This window comes from Triplophysa dalaica, chromosome 6 (assembly GCF_015846415.1).
Source record: "Triplophysa dalaica isolate WHDGS20190420 chromosome 6, ASM1584641v1, whole genome shotgun sequence".
Classification (NCBI taxonomy): Eukaryota; Metazoa; Chordata; class Actinopteri; order Cypriniformes; family Nemacheilidae; genus Triplophysa; species Triplophysa dalaica.
This window is the reverse complement of record NC_079547.1, coordinates 14,371,468-14,388,005: the sequence shown is the minus strand read 5'-3', so window position 1 is coordinate 14,388,005 and position 16,538 is coordinate 14,371,468. Positions and strand designations below refer to the sequence as shown.

General features: G+C 37.0%; 2 protein-coding genes across 2 annotated transcripts; both read left to right on the top strand.

Annotated features, from left to right (window-relative positions):
* The first annotated feature begins 2,322 nt into the window (after positions 1–2,322).
* bin2b (bridging integrator 2b) lies at positions 2,323–10,624 on the top strand. Its single transcript, XM_056751225.1, has 12 exons — positions 2,323–2,508; positions 2,983–3,063; positions 4,522–4,576; positions 5,426–5,520; positions 5,604–5,699; positions 6,007–6,114; positions 6,478–6,563; positions 6,908–6,983; positions 7,282–7,364; positions 8,907–9,546; positions 9,620–9,715; positions 9,901–10,624. Exons 1-12 carry the CDS (start codon positions 2,404–2,406, stop codon positions 10,012–10,014), a joined length of 1,635 nt encoding a protein of 544 aa, XP_056607203.1. The 5' UTR covers positions 2,323–2,403; the 3' UTR covers positions 10,015–10,624.
* A 1,074-nt stretch (positions 10,625–11,698) lies between these two features.
* Positions 11,699–16,154, top strand: slc48a1b (solute carrier family 48 member 1b). Its single transcript, XM_056750593.1, has 4 exons — positions 11,699–11,870; positions 11,979–12,120; positions 14,588–14,755; positions 14,931–16,154. The coding sequence occupies exons 2-4, from the start codon at positions 11,991–11,993 to the stop codon at positions 15,065–15,067; spliced, it is 435 nt and encodes a 144-aa protein (XP_056606571.1). The 5' UTR covers positions 11,699–11,870; positions 11,979–11,990; the 3' UTR covers positions 15,068–16,154.
* Positions 16,155–16,538: the final 384 nt, after the last annotated feature.

The following is a 16,538-nucleotide window of genomic DNA, read 5'->3' as shown; positions in this document are numbered from 1 at the left end:
TTTACAATGGAGGCCATTACATAACTGTATGCGTGTGTATTAGAGACTGATGGTTTGGTGGTTTGCTAATGCACAAATCCAAATGTTCCCTATTTTATTTCTGAATATCATTTCAGCATTATCAGGTTATAACGAAAGGGTGCCATTGTTTAATAAACAAGAAACTGATGTGTATTTATATCATCATCTTTAAACTATTTAATGGATGTAGTTAACAGTGATATTGTGGTTATACTTTTTTGTAATATAATTTCAAATTAATATTCTGATTGAATTAGCCGCATAACACATTATATTCAGGATAGACTTTTAGTTTGCTCAGCTCTTCCGTAATATATTGACAGGTTTGTTGTGATTTGTAATTTCAAACTGGTATGACTAACTTTCTTCTGCAGAACAGAGAAGACATTTTGAATAATATTGTTAACCAACAGTGTCTATTTTTTTAACGAACTCCCCCATTAACTATTTTGTCAAAACATTTATGTTGAATAATTTATATTTAAAGGACAATTCCATTAAAAATGTTTGATAAGTGTGCAGGAACAATGTGTTCTGCTCTACAGTTAGTCTGACAGTGTCTTATAAGTGGGCATGTAGGCTTTCTCCGCCCAGAGGTTAACACATACCATTAAACATTGCTAGACTGTTCAGGTAGAGGGTCAAATTCATTAGTTTAAGCACGTTCTATAAATCCAAAGTGACTTAACGTGCATTCTGGCTATACATTTTACATCCTGGACATATATTTGTATCCTGTGATCAATCCTACGGTTTGTGCATTGCTAGTGCCACATAAGCAACAGGAAAGACACAGCACAACCTATTTTTTCAGGATGTTTTGGGTCAGATCTGTCCAAAATATTTCTAGAAGCTTGCAGTACGATGCAGCATCATGAATGATGCTTCACTGGATTAAGGTCATTTCAAGTGAGGTGCGTCTGCGTCATAGAGTGACAGTAGAGTAAGAAACAGGTTAAGATCATTAACACCGGGATGGTTAGATGTAAAATAATGACAATAGCTACTGTATATTTACCAACAACTGGTGTTGATTATAATATTCCTTTTATAAAAGAAAGTTGGATGACATGTCAGCATAAGAAATAATGAAAAATGGTAAAAAGATAAGTTGCACAAACAAAAATGTCTTGTTTTGAGGTACGAATAAATCTCATTTATATATATACTTTATTTCTTGGGAAAATGTTGATTTGTGATTCAATGCATGAGAATCAACAAGTCGAAATATTTGGTTCCCTCTCTTCATCTCTGTCTCAAATTGAAAGTTTCTAAATATCTAAGACGGACTATCTAATTAAAATGGAACTTTAAACAGATACAAAAATTATGATTTGAACTGTACTGTAACTGTTATCCGGTAAACAAACTGAACACTGAACAACTGAGCAGCCAGTGTATCATTAACAAGATTGGACATTCAAGACTGAAAATTGAACAAAACAATGTCTTACACTGTGATTATAAACAAATTGTTCAATTAAATCTAGCCGGTGTTGTGCCGAAAAATGCACCCCTGCCAGATTAAGCACCCCCTTCAAACACACGCTGTCTGATTGGCTAATTCTAACCACTCCCCTCCCCATACCTAATCCTAACCCCTCCCCTAACACCTAATCCTCACCCTAACCATTGTGGGGATGAGGGGGTGCATAATCTGGCAGGGGTGCATTTTTCAGCATAACACCGGCACTGCCCCCTTGTGGTGATGCCGGAACTGCATTTGTCAATGTGGGTCAAATAACATCCGTTTACGTGACACAGCATCTGACACACAGAAGCCATTGACACATGTCACTATGCAGTGTATCTGAGTTTTTGAAATTGAAGTGGGGTATTTTTTTAAACATCTAAATCATATATTTGGGGTGAAAATACGTTTGTTTTAAAAAACACGAGTTCTTGTCCTGTGGAAAACCCCTTACTTACAAATCAAGCGTTTGATAACATTCAGAGTTTCCAGAGTGGTGTCCAACAGAAATCTACCGATCATCAGTTACGTGGCTTTATAAACGATCCAGCCACGTTGAAACCGACAAACAAAGTAAAACTCAACAACAGTCTCACTTGTCATTGTTTGGTAAAAGTAAAGTACTTAGTACCACTAGTTGACTGGGTGATACGTCACATGTATCTATATCAGCTGAAATCCAAACACGTTAGGGCAAGACAAGGGAATGTTGCTCGATCGGTGAGTCCCGAGTTAAACTAACAGCCTACGCAACTTCCCTTGATAGAAGTGGAAACGAGTGTATGTGTCACTCTTTGCCATCACACCCCTCTATTTTCTCACTCCGCCCAGGAACCGTCAGTTTTTTTAGAAGGAAGAGCTTAGACATTAAAGAGAAACGCGCTCGTGTGTGCCAGTTGATCAGAGTGAAGATGGCAGAAGGAAAACTTGGTGCAAACATTGGGGGTAACCTCGGCACGGGAGCTGGCATCCTGGCCAAACGCTTTCAGAAATCAATGAACCGCGCTCAGGAGAAGGTAGGTGTGGTAATAAAGTTCAGCACGCTGTCCTGTGTGAGTGATGTGTTTGTGTTTGTGCGTGCATATTGATGCTTGAATAATATATATTTCATTCCCAAAGAAATTGGTAATGAATGGTTTGCTACAGTTAAGTTTGAGTTAGGTAAAGCTGTTTGAAATGCAGTTTTAAGAGCACACATACTGCCACTTCCTGCCCTCAACAACTTCCTCCCTTGCCTCTGTCCTCTCATCTTGATTTTAGTGTTTAGTCTTGTAGTAGCCTACAGTTTATAAACTTACACGAACAATGGCCTTGTGTTTTTATTGTTGAGAACATCCCACCGCAAACAATCCTGTCATGAGGAATTGCTGCAATGCTTTAAATATACAGCAAATGTGAAACCGGCGGTTGAGGCATTTTTTAGGAGGCATACAGTGACAGCTCCTGATCCTCCATCTGAAATAATTTCATTGGTGTGTGTTGACCTACAGGTTTTGCAGAAGTTGGGGAAAACCATGGAGACGAAAGATGAGCAGTTTGAAGATTGCGCTAACAACCTGAACAGACAGCAGGTACATGTTGTGACAGTGTCATTAAAGAGGAGATGGAATTTTCCCCTAAGCAAGTCATGGCTGTACATGACAAGTCTGTAAAATGACTGTTGTTATTTAAAGGGACTTTATTGGGTTAGGTGTATTGTTTGTACACTGATAGAATCATTATTGGACTTGCCGTATCATAGGAAACTCCACCTTAAGAAAATGTTTCAATGTGACTCAGACGTGTATTCTTTCTTTCGGTCTTTGTTTAGTCTACTCTATTGTTTAAGCTTGGGTTGTCAACCTTTTCTGTCCAGGGACCCCCTCTCGGTCAACCCAGGGATACCCTAGTATTAAAAGTTTGATTTTATTATTAACAATGTATAATAATTTCCTGAAATAACATTATTATGACAAATATGGGTTGACATATGATAATAAAAATATCTGAGCCATGGACCCCTGGTGCTGAAGCATTACTTAAATCCTGTGGTTTCACAGACAAGGCTTTTCTTAAAGGGGTCATATGACATGGCTAAAACGAATATTATGGTTTGTTTTAGTTGTAATGCAATGTGTATACACTATTTAGGTTAAAAAACGCTGTATTTTCCACAAACCATGCATGTTTGTATCTCCTCTTTGTACCGTCTCTCTGAAACACGCAGGTTTTTTACAGAGCTCATCGCTCTGTAAAGCGAGGTGTTCTATGATTGGCCAGATAACCAGTGCATAGTGATTGGTCGAATACTGCAAGCGTGTGACAGAAATGTTACGCCTCTTACGATATTTGGAACATCAGGTTCCGAAGCAATTGTACTGGCAGGTACACCCAACTTACTTGAGTACATTTGGGCGGCCTTAGGCAGCTCATACCACAAACTAACGTGGATTTGTGGGGGTGTGGTTACATGAGGTGTTTCATGCAGTTCTGGGTGAGCATTCGCTTTTAGATAGAATGCATCTTTTGTTCAGACACTTTATTTTTTTGCAATTTTACGTGTCTAATACGAGTGTTTGTGCCATATGACCCCTTTCAGCCAATACTATGCATTAGTTAAATTAGGACATTTTAAATTGCTTTAAAAATGCCTTAGAAACAAAACATTATCCGTGTGCATCTTGAGACAAAACAATGGCAGTTTGAGGTCAATTTATTTTCAGTTAAGATGGCTCAAACATTCAGTTTAGTCTGGGAGTACTGTATCCTTAAGCCTTGTCTGTGTAACTGGGCATTACTGTTTGTAAGCAGTAAGCACATAAGGAAACTACTTTCATTTACTTCCCTACTCATTTCTATTTTCAAACCGATGACGAAAACTTAAAGTTTTCCATTTCATATAAGATGCCTATTGAAGCAGAGTAGAATTGACACCTTTCTCAACATTCTTCAGAATGCCCTTGAGTCTAAAGGTAACATTTTTGAAACAATGAGCTTCAAGGAAACATTTTGTTTTGGACAACGTGTGGCTGATTTCTTTTTCTGAACAGGCAGATGGAATCAAGCTTCATAAGGATGTTAAGGCTTACCACAATGCAGTTAAAGGTACACTTTTAAAATAAGCAATTTAAAGCTATTCTTATATGTATACATAAAGGTTGAACTTCAAGTCTTTTCAGCATTTTTTAAACAAAAACTACATCGTTAATAACAGAAATGTTGATTTATCATACTTTATTCAGTTGTGGAGAAAAGTTTTATTGTTTGAAAAGCTGAAAATAACGGAATTACAAGTTATCAGATGTCAAGAGGAACGTAGACCTTTTAACACTTTCACAGTAGTTAGTCTGTAGGCTGCGAGGTGAGAGTAAGTGGGTTGGTGCGATCATTAGATTAAATGACACAGATGGTCCTGCCTGTGTTTCTCTGGTTCAGGTTTTGGGGAACTGAATGTTTGTGATTATTGGAAGTGAAAACGGTCGTTGTGTAAAAGCCTACAAAAATAGCCAACAATACCTCTTAAAGGGGGGCGGACTACCCATTATGTACAATTTTGATGGAAACAAAATTGACCAGACGTGTTTGTATTTTTGTCGTTTCACCTGTATTTGGCATTCAAACAGGATTTAATAATGTCATGACTATCTAAACTACATCTCCCTGTTCGACTGTCTTTTATCATTTTTTAAGGTTTACAGACTATTTATTTATGTGATAGATTTCCGTTTCTGATCTAGAATGAGACATTTTTATTGCTTGTTGTGAATACCGTAATACTCCATAATGCTCAAGAGAGGATTTCATAATTTATTGTCGATACAGTCACGGCTCTGTTTCTTGTAATGACTTGTCGGGAATATATATAGACATTTGGGACTATTGAGAAATTGAATATTGATTTCAAAAGAATACACAGTCACCATGATGTATTGTTTTCCACTCTTTGCTTATCAGCGATGCATGAGTCGTCCAAACGCCTGTCCCAGACACTTAAAGATATATATGAATCAGACTGGGATGGTGTAGAAAACCTGACTTCCATTATGCAGGTAAGATTTCTTTTAATGTAGATTTCATAGATGTGATCCCTCTTCATTTCCTGTGTTCAGCATGTCTCTGGGTTATATTACAGTGTGAGGATCTACTTTGGAATGACTATGAGGAAAAGATGAACGATCAAGTAGTTAGGACAATGGAAAATTACACCGGACAGTTCCAAGAAGTCAAAGTTTGTACATTTAAAGCAAATATATTCCCGAATTGCAAATCATAACATTTCAACATTACACAAACCACGGTTCCTATCACAAGCATTCCTGTAACTTTAAGAGTTTATTACAGTTATTAATTCAATACCCTATTACAAAATATATAGCATAAAGTGTTATCACATGATGATCTCATTGATTCAAAAATGCTACTTTCTAGCTAGCACAGCATACAGGGTGGTGGGAGTTTTGTTAAAATGTTGAAAATGTATATGCTTTTGGAAGCATTTTCTTTCGAATGTGTTTAAGCATGTTGGGCTCTTGCAGGAAAGAGTAGCCAAACGGGGAAGGAAGCTGGTGGATTATGATTCAGCTCGCCATCATCTGGAGGCCCTACAGACCACAAAGAAGAAAGACGAGGCCAAAGTAGCCAAGGTTAGCTAACATCATTTACTCATGTTTAAGTTGTTCCAAATCTGTATACATTTCTTTGTTCTGATGAACACAGAGAATGATATTTGGAAGAATGCTTATAACCAAACAGTTCCCCATTGATAGTAGGTACATTTTCTTTATATTTTGTTTGTTCTGTTGAACACAAAAGAAGATATTTTGAAGAATGTAGGGCAGCAAACAGTTGCGGGGCACTTTTGACTTACCATTGTAACTTTTCCTATTATGGTAGTCAGTGGGGTCCAAGAACTGTTTGGTGACAAGGATTCGTCCAAATATCTTTACAGTTTATAGTTGTAGTTTCATTAAATTGGTGTTGATATTTGGTGTTTTTGGTCCACTCAGGCTGAGGAGGAGTTCTATAAAGCACAGGAGGTATTTGAAGACATTAACAAAGAGTTGAGAGAGGAACTGCCTGTTCTTTATCAAAGGTTGGTACAACATAAGGATGAATGTGTTCAATTTGAGAAAAGTCCCAGTTTAGAAAATCCTGAATTCTAACTTTCCACAAATTTTTTAAAGCCACAATTTAGGATCCAGTCCTAGAAGTTTCTCTACCAAAATATATAGCTGAAGTATTGTGATGGATGGTTTTAATATATACTTTGGTTCTATTGAATGCACTCTATACTCAAATACGTACATCAAGTATATCAGAAAAATTAAGTGGCGTTTCCATAATAGATATTTAAAAGATGTGTTCTGTACATGTGTAAAATGCTCCATTTTGTAATGGTGGTTCCTTTTAATGATTTAAAGTTGTTGCTGCTTTTAGCCGTATAAGCTGTTATGTCACAATGTTCCAGAACATCTCAAACCTGCGGGACGTCTTTTACAAGGAAATGAGTTCGGTAAGAATGCCTTTTCTATCTGGTTGAATTATGTATATTTTGTGTGTGCATTGCGGTTATAAATATATAATATGTGCATTGTTTCTCTTCCGTTGGAAAAATTCTCTAACAATGGAGCACTCTATATTATGTCTATGATGACCACCTGCATAAATGTTGATGCTGGAAAGTAAATAATGTTTTGTGTAACACTGTCATACAGTTTCCTTACTGTATTTATCCTAGTTAGACTAATAAATATATTGAGTAGATAAGAGGTGAATGTAGCTGATTGATGGATTTAAGATTTATGTTTTAGTTGAATCACAACATTTATGATATAATGAAGAAGCTTGAGAATCAGCATTCCACAAAGCCCTTCGTCATGAAAGACCTTAACAGGTAAAATCTACATTTATACATTTTCTGAATTCTGCAGATGCACAAATATTTATTTATTCAGTACATTTACTGAGTAGCCTCCAAAAAATATTTGGATATTTAGACCACTACTTGGATCAAATGCCACTAATTTAGTTATTAGTTTATTTTTTAATATCATTATAAAATGATAGATCGTTTTTATAGCGCTTTTTACGATTTGAATTGTACCAAATCAACTTTACAAGAAAAAGCACACAAAAACCAGCACATGTCAACGGCAGAGGTCCACCTGCTCGTGATTCCTGTACTCGTCTGCTCGACTCGCGAGCTGCTGGATAATGATGCGGGCAATATCCGTGCACTGTCATACACCTCAAGGCTTGTGAAATGTGTTTATGGATGATCAACAAATTTTCCAGAGAGAGTTTTCAAATAGTAAAATTAAACAACATTTAATTTACATGCACAAACTATTTATTTCCTTTTTACATGATAGTCCAACACTGTTGCTGTTTAGTTACACCGGCAAATCCATCATGGTGGACAAAAATGTATTGCATATGACGGTTTAAATGCAGGTTAAAGTTTTAATCCACAATTTGTTAATCTCTGTTTAGTGGTGCAATGGAAATTGAATTAAAATTAAACTAGTACTTTAATCCTTGTTGGTATATATATATAAATATTAGAGTACAAAACACATGGTATTTCAAGAGATGCGGTAAAGTGAGCATTAATTTAAAGAAACCGAGCATAGGTATAACAACTTCGTTTAGTTTAAATAGTTTGGGTTTTTTGGTTTGAAAAAAAACAGAGGAATTCAGAAATGATGTGTTCATTACTTGTAATGGTAACTAATGTTAAAACGACACTTTGGAACATTTGCTCATGGGTCCCCCCATGTGGTTGATTAGCACAATTGTCTGTTACTAGTGTTGTTAAATCTGTCGCTGTATAAGCTTCCCCGGGGGGCAAACGGCAGAAAGAATGCAGAAAAGCCGTTTGGAAACTCTTCCGCAGGCAGTGGATGGTCGGGGCTGTGTGTCCCAACTCGACTCAGAATTTACAGATTGTGGTTGTAGCCACTATGAGGCTGCTCTGGTAGAATAGGGAGTAGAATTAGTCTGGTTAAGAGTTCTTCTTCCAGTGTTTAGACACATAATTTTGATTTGGCCAGATCTCCTCTGACGTTTAATGTTTTTAAGGTTGAAAACAAAGTGTTGCTTTTACTGTTGACTTAATGTGGTGAAATACACACGTGGTTTCTCTGCAAGTGTTAGGGCATCTGTGTGAACTTTATATAGATTTTGTACTTTCACCAAAAATAACCACAAGTCCAACGTATGACCAGGTGTTTAGCAGTAATTGAAAAATAGCCCAAAAAAGTTAATTCTGTAAAAAGATCCACCATATTATGCGGATTCCATTTCGTTGGGGAATTTATATGTGTGATTAACTGCCCAAATACCTTTGGGGCCACTATTTATTTCACAGCCTAGTTCTTAAAACGGAAAGATGTTATTTTTTCATTTACTCTGTTTATCTTTCTCTTGTGACTAGCTCGAAATCTAAAAAGAGAAAATCTGTTACCATTTCGGCTCCAATCCCATGTAACACTGCCTTCCCTTCGGATAACCCAGCCATGAGCAAGCTTAGCATGCCTGACACTCTCAAGCACATGGACAATCATTCAGATGCTCTCTCAAAGGGCACAGGAAGCACAACATCTGAAATATCAGACTCTGAGTCTAACTCATTTGACAGCGAACCCAACACACCCAAACGGCTATCATTGTGCTCAGAGGGTAAAGGGGTCAAATCTGAAGCATCCGCTGACCACACAATGACAACTACAACTGAGGAGATGGTGCATGCGAATGGTCAGAAGCATTCGATTCAGAGTTTGGTGTCCAGTGAGGGAGGTGAAGATGAAGAATCTGAAGCAACTTCTGAAGATCCATATGTGCCAAAAGACACCCAACACACATCTACAGTTGTAGACAGTGAATTTAAGATCTCATTGGGCGACGAAGACGAAGAAGAATCCGTTCCTGTTCCTGCTCCTCGACGATCCAGCACCTCCAAGAAAACTGAGGGAGACGAGAATCAAAATATTGGAGGGAGCAAAAAAGTGGGGGAAGTGGATGTTGTGAAAGACCAAAAAGAAGATTATGAAAACCCACCTGGCTTCCTCTACAAGGTAAAGCATCTACTATCGAAAGTTTACTGTCATTCAAGTGTATTTGGATATGAATTTGTTGCTTTTGTATTAGGCTGTAGCGCTTGAATGTCAGGACTCTGATGAAGGTATGCTTCTGCAGTTTGAAAAGGAAGATGTGATTCTTGCATTTGTTGACGATGAAGAAAAGGTGAGACATGTTTCCTAAAGTGTAACTTTTCTATAAGCTCATGAGCAGCTTTACAATCTAAACACTGTAGGCGCTGTTTGTAAGCGTTTCAATTTATTATGAATCATTTGTTTAATGAATTATTTTATTAATTGTTCATCATGATGTTTATAGATACAGAATTAAAGTACATTTTTGTATTGCAGCCAGAGGGCACCGTCTGGGGTGTGAGAGAGCAGGATTGGATTCAGTACAAGGACCTTACACTTCTATCAGGCACTGTTGAGGAGACTATGATCCGGCAAATCCCTTCTGACTAAGACATGTCATGAAGTCGCTTCATGCAGGTTAGGACACGAGATGGCATTATATGGACCACATGTCCATATTGACTGCCTGTTTGAGTGCCCAAGATGTTGTAATATGAACTCTATCTGCTCTTTGTTCTAGACATCCTAGAAGATTTGATTTCTGTAGTAGGCCTATACAATGTTCTTGCAGCTTCCTTTTGTCTCAGGACTAAACACAGCTGCACATTTAGATGATCTTCTTTGTGCCTTTTATGAGTTCTTAAACTGAGTACTGCATTTGTGCTTTATGTGTGGTTTAAAAGTTTACTAGAATCTTCAATTTCATGTGCAAGAATGTGTCAGGAGTACACTGACGGGTATACTATGCAAAAAATATTTTAAAATGAAAATGTTTTCTATTGAAATAAGTATTAATGTATTGTCTGTTGTGTATTGTATTATTTACAGTGTTAAAGTTTTATGCTTAGCAAGAGATTACCAAGCTTTGTAGAATGTTTACAGGATAAAAATAGCTTATATGAGTATAGGCATTTCATGACTGTGAAAAAGTTTCATATATGAACAAATTATATACAATTTTGTGCGTTTTTCTACAATAAAGTTGACATGTGAAAAAGAATTTGTCCAGTGGTCAACTTGTATGCTATACAACATTACTGCCAATATAAGAACTTTCACGAATTACCTGAACAATTACAATTCTATTAGAACTGATGTAATTTAGTTATGCCTAAGTTGCTACAGCTATAACTAATGCAGTGGCAATTGTTATTATGTATTATGCCAGATGTTTATATTCTTGGCTTACACTTATTACCATAGTTTTACAACATTGTATAGCATCATCATGGAAAACGGTAATGGGTAAAGTAATAGTTCACCCAAACATTTTGTAATTTCAAACCTGTAGGACTTTCTTTCGCAGAACACAAAAGAAGATATTTTGAAGAATGTTGTTTATTGGCTCCCATTTACTTGTATGTTTTTTTGTCCCTACAATAGAAGTGAATGGTGCTGTGCTGTTCGGTAACCAACTTTGATCCAAAAATATTTTGTGTTCTGCTGAATAATCATTGACCCCACACACCCAGCACACAAACGTTTTGAACTGTTGCCCTCTGGCCGGTGCTTCAGAGCACCAAACACCAGGACATCCAGATACAGAAGCAGCTTCTTCCCCCAGGCAATCTATCTCATAAACAGATAACCACTCCTTAAGAGCGATATTCCACTAAACTACTTATGATTCTTAAACGTGCCAAAAACACGGCTGCGTGATGACGTCAGACTCGAAACACTAAGGCTTTGGGAAGAGCCGTTAGCTCCTTTGTACATCGCTTTGGATAAATGACTAAATGTAATGTTATGGTTTTACATGACAAGATGGCAAGTAAATGATGACAGGATTTTCATTTTTGGGTGAACTATCACTTTAATAAGGTGGCGATATCTAGTGGAGTTTCATACAAATGCACGGCACCGACTGTCAAATAAAGCGCTGTTTAAAATGTCACTATTACACAGTGTACCACTTATAGTGTTTAAACTGAAGAAAATAAAAACAACGCCAGTGGTTTAACACTTACTAGCTAAAATAAATACATTACATTTTTTTGAACTTATTTGTGACGTCTTATATTAAATCGCCTTTAAATTTCTTCCGTACCGGTAGTGGTCGCTGTTCTCTGATGAACGGTCGCATTATTTTTACTTTTGATTTTGTGCCCCGTCCCTCAACGAAAGCAACAACAAAACCCATCGGCGATATGATGCTGTAAAATACAGTAAATGGGTATTAGTACTGTTGTTGACATTTCATCACTAGTGCTCTGCACTGCAGCTGGAACAGCGCTCGCTGTACCGAGGTCAGAGCTTCCGATCTTCCATAGGAACTGTTTAAGTAACGTCAACTGGTTTGTTCTTTGTTGTTTCGGGATTTTCCAGTAACACTTTCCTTGTTCATGTTAGTGTAGATATTTGCAGTTATGGCGTTCAATAAGATGTTCATAAAAGTTGCATACGCGTTTGTTGGGGTGCTTTTTGGATTTTCGGCGTTTCTAGTGTGGAACACAGCCTACAAACAGCCGTGGACAGCAGCGATGGGTGGATTATCAGGTAATTTACAGAATTGATAAAGGCTGTGATTTCAATTCTAGAAAACTATTTGCACAGCGTTTTTAGACATCATATACGGACTCGGAACCAACCCTCATATGATGTCTAAAATGCCTTTTAGGTGGAACGCTAACAAGGGCTAACGTTAGAGCCTTTATCATTTTGTTGTCACTTTACTTGGTGTAAGTATTTTGTAAATCGATTAGCTTTTAGACAAAACAGACTGTGATTTGCAAACTATTTACAATTTAAATGTATCTCAGGTAAAATATTGAAAGTGGACAGTTTTGTTTTCTTGTCCCAAGTCAGTCGTGTTTACCAAATCATAAATACACTTCAAACTCTTTATTGACACTTTCATAAACAGACTGGGTGCATCTCAAGTGTGTTACACTTTTGCTCAGTGACCTTTGCCCTTCAAATGAGTTCCACTTTTAACCACTGCTTATCTTTTTCAAGTTTATTTACATGGTTTAGAATTGTATACATATTTCATATAATAGTTGTAAAATATATAATATGAATATTGCGATCATTATCAGTATTTATCATTTCGTTTTATTCATGAGAGTAACAAGAACTGCATACACCATACATCATTTCTTAATTATCATTTTTTCTGCTTTATTGTTTAGCAGCACAAAAATCTCTTCTGCAATTCTAAGAGCACATGCAGAACTGAGGGAAAATAGCACTGTCATCAGTCAAACAGGAAAACAGCAAGTTTACATGCATGTGAGAATGACAAAGCAATAAATTTACACAGGCAATTTCTGGCAATCTCATATTAATCTTGAGTGCCTATACAGTAGTATTGCATACGTCGTATATTCGAAGAGTATTTAGTTTGATCAAATTACTGCTGTACCATTATTTCCGGAAAAACACGAGCTGCTAGAGGTGGGACTAGTGGGGAGAGTGGGACGGAACTACAGCAGGAGCAAGCATCACTTCATCACATTAATCCCTTCATGTTTTGTACATTATGCACGTACACACATACTCCGTGGGTATGCAGTATGCAGTATAGGTTTCGTCAAGCGCCCTTCTGCTTCCACACATACTACGTTTGTAGCGCGCTAGTGGTCCGGGTAGTCTGTGTGATTCAGTCAACAATGGGTATTTCCGATATATGATTGATTGGAACGTAAATCTTTAAAAAGGGTTTATGAAACGCCATATTTTCATCATTGTGATTTTCATTTTTATGTTTAGTCCACGTGGTTAATTCATATAAACTTCCATGGTGTATCCAGAGTAAAAAACATGATTTTGAATTAAGTGTAGGACAACACAGAAATACAAATTATAAACCTTTTCAGGGCTAAAAGCAATAGCTGAAAATAATGTACTATTTAAATGCAATTGTATCCGTAGTTTTGATGTTAGGATGGTACTTCAAAACACTTGATGCTGACGTGAAGTTATATTACCCTAGCCTATTAAAAGAGTTTAAAAATAACTTGCCATCCATTCCAGTGACCGATGAAACTGCCTCCCATGCCTTTTCTTAAGCATTCATGTCTTTATAAAAACAGTCCTGTGGGTCAAAAATGACTTTCTATTTCTCAACCTCAATAATTAGCCGGGTGTTATCCATCGCGCTGCCGTCTTGTACTTTCTGGACCACTTGCTTGTCACTTTCTGCATAGAAGCACCTTCCTCACCCAATAAACACTGTAGGATATTTGTAGGTCTACTACACAACATTTTAATTGGATTAATTGTTTTTACAACTCCTGGTAACTGTTATGCTTTTATTGCTTAATTAAAAAAAAACATAAATAAAAAAGGAAGTAAACTTAATTTATATGCATTTAAGGTGAAATTACTGCATTTCTGTGTCAATTCCGGTTCATTTTGAGCATGATACGTGTGCTATCACTTTAAAACACTCCGTGCTGTACAGCAAAAATAGACACGATGCATTAACGATCGCTGCATCACTTACCGTGTGCAGTTCATGTCTGGCATCTTTTAGCGCTGGGATGCGCCATCTATCTATTTCAAACAATCTACAAATCCAGCGTTATATTCACCATTTATATAACGTCCAAGACTGAAATGCCGTGAACAAACAAACACACCTAAACTTCACCATCGCAAGTATAATGAGTGCAGCCCATCTTGACTCAGCGCAGATAACCTTGATGGTAAGCGGGTCTCTCTCTTCGGTTGGCTCGTGGGTGGGCTTTTTTGCCCTAGCCGTACTTTTGGCCAATAAAGGAATCGGATCCCTTTGACGACACAGGAATCCAGAATTATAAAAAACTTTCCGAAACAAGTTGCAGTGCTGGTGGAGTGTATCAAGTACAGAAATACTACGTCATACGTCCAACTAGTTTTTAACATTTTGATCATGTTAATCATGAGGGGCTAGCACGTTTAACAGTGTAAAGAAGTAAGAATGCATGACATAGCATGATTGCCGCTTTAATAATCTTCATGTTTATGTATAATTCTACAGGTGTTCTGGCACTATGGGCTTTGATCACACACATCATGTACATGCAGGACTTCTGGAGAACGTGGCTGAAAGGACTGAAGTTCTTCCTATTCATAGGTGTCTTCTTCTCATTGCTATCAATCATAGCATTCATCTGCTTCCTGTGTGTTGGCATCTCCCACAAAGAATGTGAGTAGAGTTCATCTATTTCAAAACAGACTGTCATACAGAGTTTACTTTCAACCATAGATAGTTTTGGCAAGATTGAGGTATGAACTAAAGAAATTCATTTGCATTTGTATCAAATGAAAAGTGGCCTTAAGGACATTGAACTGACAGAAATTCAATGTGTGTGTGTTCACAGCTCTCACAGATCCTACCAGTCTGTTCCTGTCATGTATGTGGAGCATCATGAGTTTAAAATGGGCATTCCTGCTCGCCCTCTATTCTTATCGATATCGCAAAGAATTTGCCGACATCTCCATCCTCAGTGACTTTTAAATATACACCAACAATAACACGTTCATGCAACAGAACAAAATTGGAACATGCTTGGCTATTTTAAATGAATCGGGAGCACTTACTGTGGATAGCGGGAAAGCTTTAGTTAAAAAATAAATAACATAAGTGGATCTCTTTTATTTCCCTTGGTCTGTGGGAATATCAGGTGGTTTAAAGTGCATTATGGGTAATGAATTACAGTGAGAGGCTCCGATGTCTGTGAGTGTTCCGAAGGATGCCATCACTGATGTTATGTACTTTGAACTCTCTTTAATATTCTCATATGCAAGCATACGATCAAAATCACTGTTTCTGAGCCTTTTCACCTTGTGTGTTTAGACACCAATACTTATTAAGAGGATAGAGGAACCTTCTGTCTTTCTCTTTGCTGCTCTTGTTGTCGTCTTGAATGTTTTCTTGCAATCTTACAATGGGACAGATGAGTGGCAGATTACGTCTCAGAGTGTCTACTAGGTCAGGTATCACAAAATAAACTATTGTCTTTGTTATAAACTACATGTTACAGACTGTATGAGGTATGGTGGGTTTCTATTGATTTTGGAATACGCACTTTATTGTCTATAAATTGTTTTAATGGCTTCTTTATAAGGAATTTGTTTGACCAATTGCAGGCTGGTAAGGGACACATTATGACTTTAAGACTTTTGTTCATCTTTTTATTATGACCCCAGAGCATTAGTATGGGTGCAGCATAAAGACTTCTAGGAGCACACTGTAGTTTAAATAATCTGAACCAAATGACTCCCATATTTGTAGCATTTTAAACAGTTTAGGTATGTACAATTTTTAGCCTTTTGATGGTTTAATGTCAGTGTGTTATATCTATCACATGTCTGGCAGATATTGGTTTTACAGGGGTTTGTTTAATTTACTGTAGTATATAATATCACAGACTTCATGAATATAACATGTTTCTTTCTTTTTATATTTACACATACTGTACATCATAATAAAATGTGATTTGAGCTTTTCAGGTAACCATTATATAATATTATAAAAAAGCCAATAATGTATATATGTATGTATGTACTGAGCAGCCTATTATTAAAAAAATATATCATATGGACTGGACTTGTATTCAAGAACATTGTATAACATGAAATCTTGGATTATATTAGAGTTAATAATATTTATTCTGTATAAAGACAAAAAATATAACAAATCGATACAATAATGCAATAGACCAGGGTTCCTCAAATCTTGCCCTGCAGAACAATGCTCTGTAAAGGCTCCAAGCCTCCAACCCTTATCAAACACACCTAAGCAAGCTAATCAAGGTCTTCATGATCACTAGAAAATCACAGGTAGGTGTGTTCCATCAGGGTTGGAGCTAAACTCCGGGAAGCACCGGCCTTCCATGGTAAGATTTGAAAAACCCTGCAATAGACACTAATATACTGATATTGTTTTCCACAAACAAAATTATAGTTTGGCGACTAAGAAAATTCAG

What these genes read in the sequence shown, in the direction of transcription:
- bin2b (XM_056751225.1), top strand. Translation starts at nt 2,404, where the DNA reads ATGGCAGAAGGAAAACTTGGTGCAAACATTGGGGGTAACCTCGGCACG. An exon ending in ACAACCTGAACAGACAGCAG is followed by an intron (nt 3,064 to 4,521) that starts GTACATGTTGTG and finishes TTTTCTGAACAG; the next exon opens with GCAGATGGAATCAAGCTTCA. An exon ending in ACGAGGCCAAAGTAGCCAAG is followed by an intron (nt 6,115 to 6,477) that starts GTTAGCTAACAT and finishes TGGTCCACTCAG; the next exon opens with GCTGAGGAGGAGTTCTATAA.
- slc48a1b (XM_056750593.1), top strand. Translation starts at nt 11,991, where the DNA reads ATGGCGTTCAATAAGATGTTCATAAAAGTTGCATACGCGTTTGTTGGG. An exon ending in AGCGATGGGTGGATTATCAG is followed by an intron (nt 12,121 to 14,587) that starts GTAATTTACAGA and finishes ATAATTCTACAG; the next exon opens with GTGTTCTGGCACTATGGGCT. An exon ending in TGGCATCTCCCACAAAGAAT is followed by an intron (nt 14,756 to 14,930) that starts GTGAGTAGAGTT and finishes GTGTGTTCACAG; the next exon opens with CTCTCACAGATCCTACCAGT.